Genomic DNA, 13,633 nt, shown 5'->3' with positions numbered 1-13,633 from the left:
ATCAGAACAGAGCCTGTGTTGCAGTTATTAAAATAGTTCAGTTTTGGTTTTTAATGGCAAAGTGGCTAAATTTCATTTCTTTATTAAGTTAATTTAGTAATATGTTTGGAACATTTTATGTTTGTTAAATTCAAACTTTTGCTTTTTAAAGTAACAACCAAGTGGCCAGCGGCAATGAGTTGAATATGTTTGATCAATTTAGCCTTCTCAAATCAACACGACTTGCCTAATTTAAAATCTATAGACATAAAACACTTGATGCATTTCACAATATTAATGTATACATTTAACCTAGATAAATGTGCGCTGTTAGATGCATATTCACTGGTTTGTGCGTGAAAGCTAAAGCACGCTTTGCAGGACATGGAAGCGCCAGCGTTAGCACTTGCTTTTTTTTTAATAACAGTGGAAACCTAAAATACGCCATCATTTGTGCTCATAAAGGTAAGAGTAATAGATCATTCAGAACTGCAAAATGATGCTTTAAATTACTACTTTTTAAACGAAATAATTCATGTAAGAAAATAATGTAATATTGCCTAAAGTTAATGTAAAAAATTCCATCTAGCTACTCCGCCCAAAAAAAGTCTGTGGCATCTAACCTGTCTTCACATTTAACATGAAAAACAGCAATAAAAATGTAGACTTAAACTCAGTTAACTGGGTGATTTATGAGAAAATAAAACAATGTTGGCAAAGTTATAGGCTTGTTGGCTTTTCTGAGGTGGGCTAAATGTTATGTTCCTACTATTAGGCTATGACTTATTAATAAGATGTTGTATTTTTTTTTTTTTTTACTCTGACTGATCGATTTTATGAGACATTGTTTTTATTAATTTTTTAACATGCATTCAAATATTTTTTCATGTTTATTTTGAGCTGCAAATATTAAAGAGGAAAAGATCATTGATTCACATGCCGTTTGATCTGAGGCTAATATAGGTATCTCAAATAACTATAAAGAGCGTAAAACACATTTATTGTTTGTATTTTATCATAAAATTGACAATTTATATGCTGAGACTTGTGTGCTACAAATAATGAATGGACTTGAAAATGGACTTTAAATATTATTTCCAAGCAGGCCCTGCTCCACGGGGAGTGGGGGTCATGGTGGGCCTGGCCCACCCAATCAGAAGCTTGACCCACCCTGGCCCCACACAGCCACAAAGTCACAAAACAGTCACAAAATTGGTGAGATATTCATTTGAGCTCCATATTTTTTTGCGCACCCGCAAACATTCTAATATTGTATATAATTTTTGCGGTATCAATATGCAGGGTATTAAAATTGCTTTTAAATGAGTGCTCACGCTGTTTACTTTTACAGTGAGCACAATATTGAGCAGCACAGAATTGGTCCACTTTTAAACTGTTGCCATGGGTTGGTTTCCCCCCGTGGTTTAAAGGTTTGAAATATTGCAAAAAATTACATTTCAATGAAATGCTTGTATTTAAATATTTTGCGTCCTTTGATAAAATGGCACTGGATGTAAGGTTTTGTGAAGGCTACTGGTAGGAAGCCTTTGAGCTGTGTTTTTGATCAATGCAAGACTGTAAAATGTATTTTAGATATGGAAATGACATATATAAGTTTTGATATTTGGGATATGGTCAGTGTGTTTTGGGTTCCATTTTGGGTTCCTGACTGGCCATTGGGCTAGTTTTTTCATATAACCCTGTTGTCAGATGCTTTCAGTTTAGAATTGTAGCAAACACGGTGTAACACCAACTACCCCAGGTGAAAAAAATGCAGTTCCATAATGCATAATGCATGACACACTTTTTATAATTTCGGCTCTGTATGCCACTAGAATAGTTTTAAAATGATACAATCAAGATGAAATTAAAGTACAGACTTTAAGTATTAATTCAAAGGGGTTGAACAAAAATATATCATAAAATGCTAAGGAATTACAACCATTTTTATACACAGACCCCCCATTTTCAGGGGCTCAAAAGTAATTGGACAAATAAATATAATCATAAATAAAATGTTCATTTTTAATATTTTGTTGAGAATCCTTTTCAGGCAATGACTGTATTAAGTCTGGAACTCATGGACATCACCATAGACTGGGTTTCCTCCTTTGTGGTGCTTTGCCAGGCCTTTTACTGCAGCTGACTTCAGTTGTTGTTTGTTTGTGGGTCTTTCTGCCTTTAGTTTTGTCTTCAGCAAGTGAAATGCAGGCTCAATCAATTTGAAATCAGAAGATTGACTTGGCCATTGCAGATTATTCCACTTTTTTACCTTTAAAAACTCCTGGGTTGCTTTTGCTGTATGTTTTAGGTCATCATCCATTTGTACTATGAAGAGCCGCCCAAACAACTTTGCTCTATTTAACTGAATCTGGGCAGACAGTATATCCCTATACACTTCAGAATTCTTCCGGCTGCTTCTGTCTTCTGTCACATCATCACTAAACACCAGTAACCCAGTGCCACTGGAAGCCATGCTCATGCCATTACACTGCTCCACCATGTTCACAGATGATGATGTTGTAGGCTTTGGATCATGAGCTGCTCCAAGCCTTCTCCGTACTTTTTTCTTCCTGTCATTCTGGTACACGTTGATTTTCATTTCAGCAGTCCAAAAAATGCTTTTCCAGAGGTGGTCTGGCATTTTTAAATGTTTTTTGACAAAGTCTAATCTGGCCTTGTTTGCACCCTGTGGTAAACCCTCTCTATTTTGCCCTGGTGAAGTCTTCTCTTGATTGTTGACTTTGACAGTGACAGGCCTACATCCTGGAGAGTATTCTTCACTTGGTTCTTTTTCTTCTCAGAATTCACCAAACTGTTGATTTGGCCACCCCTAATGTTCCTGCTATCTCTCTGATGCATTTCTTTTGTTTTTGAAGCCTAACAATTGTCTGTTTTACTTGCATGAAGCGCTCCGTGGACCACATGATGGGTTCAGAGCAACAGCTTCCAAATGCAAATGGCAAAATGGCAAAATGGCCTTTTACCTGGTTAATTGATGTAAAAAAAAAAAAAGAAGTAATAGCCCACAGCTGTCCATGAAACTGCTTTTGAGTCAACTGTCCAATTACTTATGGTTGCTTGAAAAAGGGGGGAGGTACATATTAAAGAGCTGTAATTCCTTAACTTTTCTACCATTTTGATGAGACTGCCCTAAAAATTAAATCGCAGAGTGTGCACTTTAAGCCCATATTCATTGTATAACTGTAACTTGAATATGTTTTGGTCAACAGCTAAAATAATAAAGAATGTGTCAGTGTCCAATATATATGGACCTGACTGTATATAGTGTACTCAATTTTGCTATTTTAAGACAGCATGGATATGAACTTTTGTGTGCTTTTATCTCTGTATTAAAATAGTGTATGTAGTTACCACTTGTAGTACACTTAAGTGTGCTAGTGTACACTAGCACACATACTCCAACCCCCCCACCCCAACATAACCCCTGCCCACCTTGAATATCACTAGGCCTACCCTCCATCTCATATCTGGAGCAATAAAACAGCTTGTGAATACTCACGTAACATTAAGAAAAATCAACAAGTTAACCGAGTTGGAGCCCATAATGATTGGGGATGGTCCGTATAATTTTTTTGCTAATAGGCCCACGGCTGACTTGCTACGCCACTGAATCAGATACTACAAGCTCTGGACGTAATTTACTAGAAAGTCTCGTTTTAGCACTTAATGCTGATCAGGAGTCTAGCCTTGAAGCCCCAGAAAGTCTAGACTAGGAAGGATTCAGTTTTTTATTTTTTATTTGAGAAGTCTGTAATCCACTGAAAGACGAATGAGCACCAAAGGTGTTGAGGACGCCATCTTCTGGCCAAATTCGACAATTCATACATCGGGCCTGACCCAATACCTGCACTTGCAGTCTTTGCTACTTACATGATGTACTGCTGTATTTGGCCCAAGCCTATGTAGAACTTTTGATTACTCGATGGGACATGCTTATAGTATTGTAAAAATGCAAGTACATTTTTAATAGAGCTCTATTTATATAGTGCTGTTCAGTAATCCATATGTACTGAATCAGGTCACATAATCTAATTACTGTAAATGATAAAAACAGCCGCAAACATTTTACAAAATCATCTCTGTGCCAGTAAAATATGCAACACTTTATTACTACCAAATGATATGTATATCTAATTAAATTTACACTTGAATGTTTTGCTGGAGATTATTGCAATTGTAGGTCTCATGAGTAGGTGAGAAGAATGATAGGATAATGATAAGCTGGGCTCTATCGGAGCTATCAGATTGATCTGATCTATAGGGGAGTCTGGGATTGGTTGACAAAGTGATATTTTCTGGGTCAGAAGCGGATGTGTTCACAAACATGTACAGTAGCTATATCTTGAACCTCATCAGGTTCTACCAAGATATTAAATAGTCAAAACCTGTCTGTGTCAGACCAAATATAGTTTAGAGACCCAAATAGTTTAGAGAGAGATCGACTTTAGTTAAAAGCAAACTGACCCATATTAAATGTGGATCCCTGTGATAAATTATGCTGCCTGGTTAGTAGTGGGAATGGTTAGTGGGGATGTTGGTTAACTAAATATCTAAAAGATTGCACACACACACAATGTATAGCATTTAATCTTTTCTATGTAAGAAATATACATGTTTGGATTCTCTACAAATACAAACATGCCAAGTTGCAGTGACTGCCTTTTTATTTGATTCAAAAGTGAGAAAGATTTTGCCATCCGAAAAGCATGTCATAACTAAAAACAGAGGAACATGAGCTCTATTTGGCAATAGACTCAAAGTAATATTTGCTAAGAAGCAAAACACCCATTGTTTGAATAAAACAGAAAACCCATTTCACGTTTTGAAAATAAAGACATTGCTAGTGAATTTAGAAATGAGAAATCAGGCAGACATTCAAAATGGCCAGTTAAGTCAGACATCTTTTCCCCAACATTAAAGCACTTAACTCGTGGAATAATGTGTTTCGGAACATTGGACATGCTTTATTTTCAGAACTTTTCACAATTTATTTAAACATCTCACATATACAAAATAGGTACAATAAACTTTGTGGTTTGTTTTGAGAGAGGCCTCTGCAACCCTTTGAAATGGACGAACTGTGCTGTCAGTATTAACACTGGGGGGGCGTAAAAGAATGTAATGCCTAAACAAAACAAAACAAAAAATTCCGAACAAAACTCAGAGAAAACAAAAACGAACAAAACAAAAAAAGAAAAAACCAGACAAACATCAGGTTTAGGAATATTCCACCTGCTTAAAAATGGGGTTATCAGGGGGACCTGTGCAATATTCCTCAGAGACAATACAAAGTAATACAGTAACAGTGGTTTTTCTCCACAGCTGCATGTATAGCACCATATAATATCACTGCTTCAAGTATTGGAGCACCTTTGAAACAGGACAGAACTTGAAGCCTTAGTACCAACTAGTGACAACTAGGATGTTGATTAATATTTTCCTTTACACATGAGGTAGTTTAAACCTTACGGAAATTGTGGTTTTAAACTTCCTCTTTGGAAGATATACAAAGACCACAAAGTGATGTATACTTTCATTGTTTTTATTACACTTCTTTTATTTTTACAAAACGATGACATGTCCCATAACATGGTGTTATCCCGTGTCTCTTTAGGCTGCTGTATTAATTTGCATTGCGCAATGCTCCGTTCAGTCCATTGGTCCTCTCCGATAGAGCCCAGCTTAAGCAAGTGGATTTGCAGAAAAAAATCAGCATTCAGTATAAAAAACAGACAGAAGGGCAGAGATTTTTCTTTTTTCTTTCTTTCTCTCGTTTAATTTATCATGAGTCTATTTATTTGAAACAGACTGGGCCAATGTCCAAACCAAACTCTTGATCTGCGCCACCAATGTCCAAAGGTGCAATGTCGAGGATGGGAAGGCGAGATGGTTTATTTGTTCTGTATTCAATGACTGTCTTGCTCCACTGGCCAGTGTGTCTCTGTAGGGATGCAACAAAAAGACAAAACACGTTAAGTTTCTCCTTTTTTTACATATCATGCTAACTGGATGAAGATTTAGTTTGTCTGTTTAATTCATGTGTAAAAAGAGAACTTACACTGCAGCCATCCTCTAGGACGCTGAAAGTGAAGCGGCTGTTGCCCTCCGCCCTGAGCTCAACATCATTGGAGCCCTGCAGCAACACAGCCTTCTTCAGGTTTCCGTTCTCGGCATCCATGTAGGCGATGCTGTTCTTGCAGTGGTAGGTGATGTTCTGGACTGCCTGGTTGGCCAGCAGACGCATGAAGGCCAGCTGAGTAGCCATGGACTGTGGGCTCAGGGTCTCATCATTGTAACTGAACTGAAAGGGGAATGGAAGAAGGCAACCTTTAGACTGCTTTCTCTTGATAAATCTTGAACAGTTTCTGATGTCTCCAACTATTGTGAAATTCTCTAACTTACCTCAGTACCACCATTGATGGTCTCGCCAAACCAAACGTGTTTCTTCTCCTGGGAGCCTCTGTACCAGTTCTTGCGTGGGATGCTCTCTGGGTGGGGGTGGATGCAGGTCTGGCCAGTAGAGAAGTCGCAGTAGGCCTTGATGGCATCCATGGTGCAGCCCTGGTTGGGGTCGATCCAGTAGAAACCTACAGGGGAAGCAAACAATGCAGATCATTAGGGAGTGTTAGAGCTAATGGAAGAAGATAGACCTTAAACTGCTTTGGTCACTTACCGCTGCTCCATTCAGGGTGGCTGAGCCTGATGTCACGGCAGGTACGGGCGGGGTTCTTCTTTGAGCCTTCAGGGGAAAGCAGATTCTCAATCTGAGTGTTCAGGGACTTGATGGTGGCATCCACCTCGTAATCCTTAGCCCTGAGAGAAGCCTGGTCAGCTCTGTACTCATCATAGCCTCCGGATGTGTCATATCCACCACCAGCTGGGCCAGCGGGTCCGGGAAGACCAGGAGATCCAGGAGGACCCTAGAGTTGAACATATTATAGATTAACTTTGATGTCTTCTCTACATTCTGTCTTAAGGTAAGATACAGAACTTTTTATATTGTATTTTATGAGATGGTCCTCACTGCAGAACACAAAATCCAGGGGGCTAGATTGAACCCAGATCCGACTCCTTCCACCTTACATATCCCTAAACCTACCCATCTCCATAACATAATATTTTCTATTTTCAAGAGTAATATTTAAATGTATTTTTACTTACAGCAGGTCCAACATGTCCAGGAGGACCACGGTGTCCAGGTGGTCCAATAGCACCAGGCATGCCATTTGAACCGTCCTTACCAGGGGGGCCATTAGGACCAGATGCGCCCTAAAGACAAAATGTAAACAACCATTATGCACAATTCCAAACTTTTATGCCAAAATCCTGTGTGGGAATGGGAAAGAATGAAAAAGTTACTTACTCTTGGACCAGCAGGACCAGCAATACCAGCGGGGCCGCTGTCTCCAGAAGGACCCTGTAAGACAGTGTCATTTGTTCTTGTTCCGCATTCTTTTATGCTCAATCATTTTACTAAATCTTTATGAGAGCTAAACCAACAGTTTTTCACAAGAAAAATGAAAAAGACGTTGAGGCTTATTATTATTAAAGCTGAGCCACTTACATTGGGTCCGGGCATTCCCTGCAGACCAGGATGTCCACGAAGTCCCTTCATGCCTCTGTCTCCTTTGTCTCCAGCAACACCCTTCTCACCACGAGGTCCAGATGGGCCCTGTTAATCAAAAAGAGACAAAGGAAGAAATTGAAAGCAAGAAACATCTATGGAAGCCATTGATCGGTCCTTCAATGAAAATGCAATGAGAAAGATGATGTCTGACACACGTACAGGTGCACCTCTTGCTCCAGCAGGTCCAGCAGGGCCAACGGATCCACTAGGTCCCTAAAGGGAGTGTAAATGAGAGAATGGATTCATTATCTGTATGGTAGTCTCTTAAATTTCTAATGCTGGAGCTTTGGTCAGTGACACTTACAGATTCACCACGGTTTCCGGGTCTGCCAACAGCACCTGATGGTCCATTGGGTCCAGGAGCGCCGGCAGGTCCAGCGGTTCCAGGAGAGCCAGGCTCACCACGGTCACCCTGGTAGTTTAAATAGTCCAGTTCAATAACTCTTTTCATTTACATGTAGCACAACCTGGTCTGGTAATTAAAACTTTAGGATTTATTACAAGACTAAAGTCTTAGTGGTGGTCCAATATGAAGAAATGTGTAGTAAGAAGTCCGAGGTGTATACCTTAAGGCCAGCAGCACCAGGACGGCCAGGAGGTCCATCATTACCAGGGCTTCCCTACAAAAAAACACAGAAGCATATGTGAATATTGTATGAAAGAATACCCTAAAAATTGTGTGTCTTACAATGAAAGAGTATTGATTCTCACCTCACGTCCAGCCTCACCCTGAGGACCAGTCATACCAGGCATGCCAATGTTTCCAAGAGGACCACGGGGACCAGGGGCACCAGGAGGGCCAACTCTTCCAGGCTCACCCTAAAGAACACAAAAACTGGTTAAGATTTATCCTGTAACTTAGTTTTGACCAGTTTGGACACAATCAGGAGGTCAGTGCACTTACAACACCTCCAGGGCCACCAGGAAGACCGCGGTCACCTCTGGAGCCAGGAAGACCATTGAATCCCTGAGATCCCAGCTGACCCTGAGGACCAGCAGGTCCAGGAGCTCCCTGGTTTTTGAGAAGAAAAAAGTTTATTATGAGACGTTATATATACTAGGTAATACTTTGCAATTGGTCTGGCTTGTTTATCTAGTACTTACAGGTGCACCAGCCTCTCCAGGAGATCCCTTCTCACCAGCCAGACCAGGTGGTCCAATCAGTCCATTCTCTCCTGGGGGACCAGCAGGGCCAACATCACCACGAGCACCACGTGGGCCATCCTTTCCAGCAGGTCCAGTGAGACCAGGAGGTCCAACAATACCCTAATGGGTGGAAAGAGAAAATCATATTACATGTGAGACCATAAAGATATCCTGAAATCAAGCCTAGTGGATGAAAAGTTATCTGATATTACTTACAGCAGGACCAGGAGGTCCAACTCTGCCAGCAGCACCAGGGAAACCAGTCAGACCCTAGGGTAGAGCCAGAAATGTATGGGTCACATGTAGGAAATGCAGCACAACAAAACAAGCAAAATGAACAAATATATAAATCCATAAAAGCATACTTACAGGGGGGCCGCTGTCACCACGGGCACCAGGTGGGCCAGCAGGACCAGAAGGACCCTAAAGACATAAAAAAAAGTTCAAAATCATCCAAAGTTATCCAGATATCCTTAAATGTCAAAACTATTCAGACTGTTACAATTACACTTAAGTAGTAAATTCTCATTTAGGATGTTTCTTCACCATGAGCTATATTAAATGAAGTCTCAAACTTACGAGGGGTCCAGTATTGCCAGGAGGACCAGCAGGGCCGGAAGGTCCAACATCACCCTTTCCACCAGCAGGTCCTTTCTCACCTCTTTGTCCAGTCTGGCCATCAGCACCCTACAAGACACATCATGACCCTGTCAGTTTTTAGTGCATGTGTGTTCAGATTTTGAAAACAGCCGATTTTGAAGTCTAAAATTTAATGTATGAATCAAAAAGAAGCGTTCTTTAGTAGCAGACTTCAGGAGAATTCACATGGACTTACAGGGGGTCCAGCAAATCCGGAGGTTCCAGCAGGGCCAGACTCACCACGCTCACCCTAAAATACATGTCAAGATTTAAGCAAGAATGCTTGATTCTAAAGTGAATGATAGTTAATGTACATTTCTTTAATAGTGGACAGTCATAAATAATAAATGAAATAATCATTGTATCAGTGTGTAGTAAAGAACTAATCATAATACTCACAGGGCTACCACGAGGACCAGCAGGTCCAGGAGGACCGAAAGAGCCAGTCTCACCCTGGAAGAGAACACAACGTTAGAGTCTTTACTGCTACTTAAAGTAAGTACTTCCAAGTTAATTATTTGTAGATTATCACTTTTTTTCTGGCTGCAAAAAGTCCAGAGGAAGCACCTGTAAATCATTCTGGAGATTCCTCAGAATAGTAAGGATAAATTTACACTGCAAGCCATAGTCCCCTACTCCAATTTCTCTGTGGCCTACTTAAACACCCTTTCCTTGCTTAACATTTCTTAAACACCATTAGCTTAGCATGCTAAAGTACGTTCATGTTTAATATATTTAGTCATACAAAAAATGTAAGAACATTGGATTTCCAGTTTTAAATCAATGCATTAGCATTTCAGTTGTTTCACTGTTCAAAGTCACAACATTTTAGTGACATCTTACATCTTAATGAACATCAGTAAATATTTTTGCACCTGTACAATGCTTTATAGTGCAATTGAAAAATAATTTAATGATTCAAGGGATTCAACTCACTTACAATGCTGAATTAAATTGTCTTAAAAATGACAAAAATTACGACTGTAGTCACATTATATCTGTTTTGTTTCCTCATATGAAAGTGCGTAGAACAGAATTGTTGTTGTTTTTTAAATGTGTGTGTTTTTATGTTTTGTTCATGCTGTCATCTAAAAATGAATTTTTCAGGGAAAGGATTAAAAGTCTCATTCTCTTATTTCAATTGACGTAGCTATGTTTGTTGTTTATATTCTAGTAAGAATCACACAGTTATTCACATTTAATAAATATTGACTGTTTTTGAAAAATGGAATATTTTTTGGTACTTTCCAGCAGGGGGCAGCGATTCTGACAGTTGTCAGCAGTGTTGCCAAGTCCTTAGGCTACTCTAACACTGTTATCGTGGGCTGTTTTTTTTTATATCTGCAGATTGAAGCGATCCAAATAATGTGATATTTACCCTCTGTAATGCAAATTTTTACTGGGGGATCTCCTCGAAATGCAATTGAGCAGGTTTTATTTTAAAAACCTGGCAACCTTGGTTGTCAGCAGGGTTTTCTTCAATTAATGGGTCAAGGAGGCAAATTACTTGCCTCTTAAAAAAGTTAAGAAACTTTACACAGTTATTTTGGCGCGCCATTAAATGTCAATGTGATCTTGTTCTAAATCATTTCAAATCTTGCTTGTTTTTATGTTGTCACTTTTGACATTATGATTATGATGTGTGATTCATCATGCATGATCTATAAGTAATAAAAAGAAAATCCCTTTATGCTAGTATAAATATTCAGTTTTAATGAATTACGGTGATAGCAACAAGTCTTTGCATTGATCTGCCAGAACAGTTAGGATAATGCCATTTACCTTGTCACCATTAGCACCAGCGGGTCCAGGGGGTCCACTGGGTCCAGGAGCACCCTGTAAATTGAGGACAAAGTACCATAAAATCACAGCTACAAAAGATAGGTGTAATTTTGTATGAAATAAGATAAAGGTACTTGGTATACTTACACGGGCACCATCTCTTCCAACATTGCCCTCCAGTCCTCTGTATCCTTGCTCACCCTATGTATAAGAGAAATGTTTTAGACACAGATTTGGCAAAATATTTACTAGAGAGTGCCATGAGTATTGCTCTGAAACATACCTTCTCTCCTTTAGGTCCAGGAGTTCCAGCAGCACCACGCTCACCGGGCATACCAGCAGCTCCCTGGTGTCCAGGGGCACCAGCAAGTCCAGCTGCACCAGGCTCTCCCTGAAGAATACAGAGGTGGTCAGTTACACTCCTAAAAATGATCCGTCTAGATGACATGAGTGATGACATGTGTACGTACCTTGTTTCCATCGGGGCCAGGGGTACCAGCAGGGCCACGAGCACCAATGGGTCCAGGAGCGCCAGAAGCACCAGCGGGTCCAGGGTTACCACGCTCTCCCTAAACAGAGATAGAAGGGTAGAAGAACCATAAGAAGAAGGTTAATTTCTTCTCATGCACGTACTCATGTGAGGATAAACACAGAACAAGAAATCAGAGAAATGTAAGTCACCTTCACACCAGCAGGTCCAGACACACCTTGATCTCCAGGGATACCCTGTTAAGAGATATTAAGTATTTGTAATGATTTGCATGACTTTATGCATCCAGTATTATGCTAGTAAACCAAAAATCTGCATAACACCTGAGCCATGCAAACTTACTCTATCTCCGGGCTTGCCAGCCTCACCAACAGGTCCAGCGGGGCCAGGAAGACCCTGTTAAGGTTTTTTTAAGATTAAAACACTAGGTAAACAGGAAGAATTCATACAAGACAATACAAATGCAATTTTATTTTATTCCATTTGCATATAACAGTAATTCGCAACCATGGATACACCTAAGGAGTATTTGGAAACCTTGTGATTTTGCTATTTTGTCTGGATTTCTTCATAATACAACTGCTCAAAGCTTGTATAAGACAAATAAGCTTGAGCTACTTGATTAGCCCATTTTCACTTACACATTTGGTACTTAAGCTCTATTAATAGGGTTCCAAGATGGTTGGGAAACATGTTTTATATTTAAAGCTGCGGTCTGTAACTTTTTGTGTTCAAAATTGACAAAATGTATATAAAAAGTGAGTATCATCATGAATGCATTTTCCAAAACCCTGGACCACAAAACCAGTCTTATGCAGCACGGGTATATTTGTAGCTATAGCCAAAAATACATTGTATGGGTCAAAATTGTTTATTTTTCTTTTATGCCGAAAACACATTTGGGTATTAAGTAAAGATCATGTTCCATGAAGATATTTTGTAAATTGCCTTCCTTAAATATATCAAAACTTAAATTTTGATTAGTAATATACATTGTATCAATATTCCGTTTTTTTTTTTTTTTGCACCCTCAGATTCGAGATTTTCAAATAGTTGTATCTTGGTTGTATCCAAATACTGTCCTTTCTAACAAACCATACATTAATGAAAAGCTTATTTATTCAGCTTTCAGATGTTGTATAAATCTCAGTTTCAAAGAATTGACCCTTATGATGGGTTTTGTGGTATTTCAGACTGGTTCTGGTAGGAACCGCTGCTGAGTAGCCTAGTACCTGCATGATTCGTCATAGACATAAAGAGAGAGAAGTACCTCCATCTACAACGTTCTTCCGCAAAACGCATGCAGTTCTGTTTATTAACCGCAAGAGTGCCAAAAGTTATGGACTGCAGCTTTAACTTCACACTTCAAGCTTGAATAAAGACTGTGTAATCTTAAAAAGAAGAATTGTAAAAATGTCAGCAGGCATGATGTGACACTGACCTGGAAACCAGGAGCACCAGAGGGTCCCTGCTCTCCCTTCTCCACCTGGGCCACCCTAAATGAGAAGACAACAATCCTTCACTACTGAGAAACTCTGGAAGATCATGTACTAATCCACATCAGATATCATATAGCCAACATACAGCAAGTCCGACGGGACCAGCAGGGCCGTTGTTACCATCAGGACCAGGAAGACCCTAAGTGAAAAGAGGAACAGAATCAGATCAGCTCTATAAATAATAACTCACTCCTGGATACTGAAAAATGTTTATAAACTCTGAAATACTTACTCTCAATCCAGTGGGGCCAGCAGGTCCCTTCTCACCAGGCTTGCCACCCTCGCCCTGCAAGGAAGTTCATTGATAAGCTTATTGATATGTTACCGTTTGAATCTCTAAATACAGATGAAATCTACAAAATACAGTCAATACTCACAGAAGGTCCCTTAGGACCGGGGAATCCAATATTACCGGGCTGGCCTCTGGGTCCAGTTGGGCCAGGGGGA

The 13,633-nt window shown here is 39.7% G+C and overlaps 1 protein-coding gene across 1 annotated transcript in view; it reads right to left on the bottom strand.

Annotated features, from left to right (window-relative positions):
- Positions 1-4,939: 4,939 nt before the first annotated feature.
- Positions 4,940-13,633, bottom strand: part of col1a2 (collagen, type I, alpha 2) — a 17,226-nt gene continuing 8,532 nt past the window's right edge. Inside the window, 29 exon segments of the mRNA XM_073822137.1 lie at positions 4,940-5,944; positions 6,062-6,304; positions 6,406-6,590; positions 6,677-6,923; positions 7,165-7,272; positions 7,367-7,420; positions 7,568-7,675; positions 7,790-7,843; positions 7,935-8,042; positions 8,197-8,250; positions 8,342-8,449; positions 8,535-8,642; positions 8,735-8,896; positions 8,993-9,046; positions 9,146-9,199; positions 9,356-9,463; positions 9,612-9,665; positions 9,815-9,868; positions 11,198-11,251; positions 11,345-11,398; positions 11,481-11,588; positions 11,668-11,766; positions 11,879-11,923; positions 12,030-12,083; positions 13,129-13,170; positions 13,172-13,183; positions 13,272-13,325; positions 13,419-13,472; positions 13,564-13,633. The exon segment at positions 13,564-13,633 is cut by the window's right edge and continues 33 nt beyond it. Coding sequence (XP_073678238.1) covers positions 5,798-5,944; positions 6,062-6,304; positions 6,406-6,590; positions 6,677-6,923; positions 7,165-7,272; positions 7,367-7,420; positions 7,568-7,675; positions 7,790-7,843; positions 7,935-8,042; positions 8,197-8,250; positions 8,342-8,449; positions 8,535-8,642; positions 8,735-8,896; positions 8,993-9,046; positions 9,146-9,199; positions 9,356-9,463; positions 9,612-9,665; positions 9,815-9,868; positions 11,198-11,251; positions 11,345-11,398; positions 11,481-11,588; positions 11,668-11,766; positions 11,879-11,923; positions 12,030-12,083; positions 13,129-13,170; positions 13,172-13,183; positions 13,272-13,325; positions 13,419-13,472; positions 13,564-13,633 — 2,656 coding nt within the window. The 3' untranslated portion in view covers positions 4,940-5,797.

This window comes from Garra rufa, chromosome 17 (assembly GCF_049309525.1).
Source record: "Garra rufa chromosome 17, GarRuf1.0, whole genome shotgun sequence".
Classification (NCBI taxonomy): domain Eukaryota; kingdom Metazoa; phylum Chordata; class Actinopteri; order Cypriniformes; family Cyprinidae; genus Garra; species Garra rufa.
Note: the sequence above shows the minus strand (reverse complement) of the source record. Positions and strands in the feature narration are given on the sequence as shown.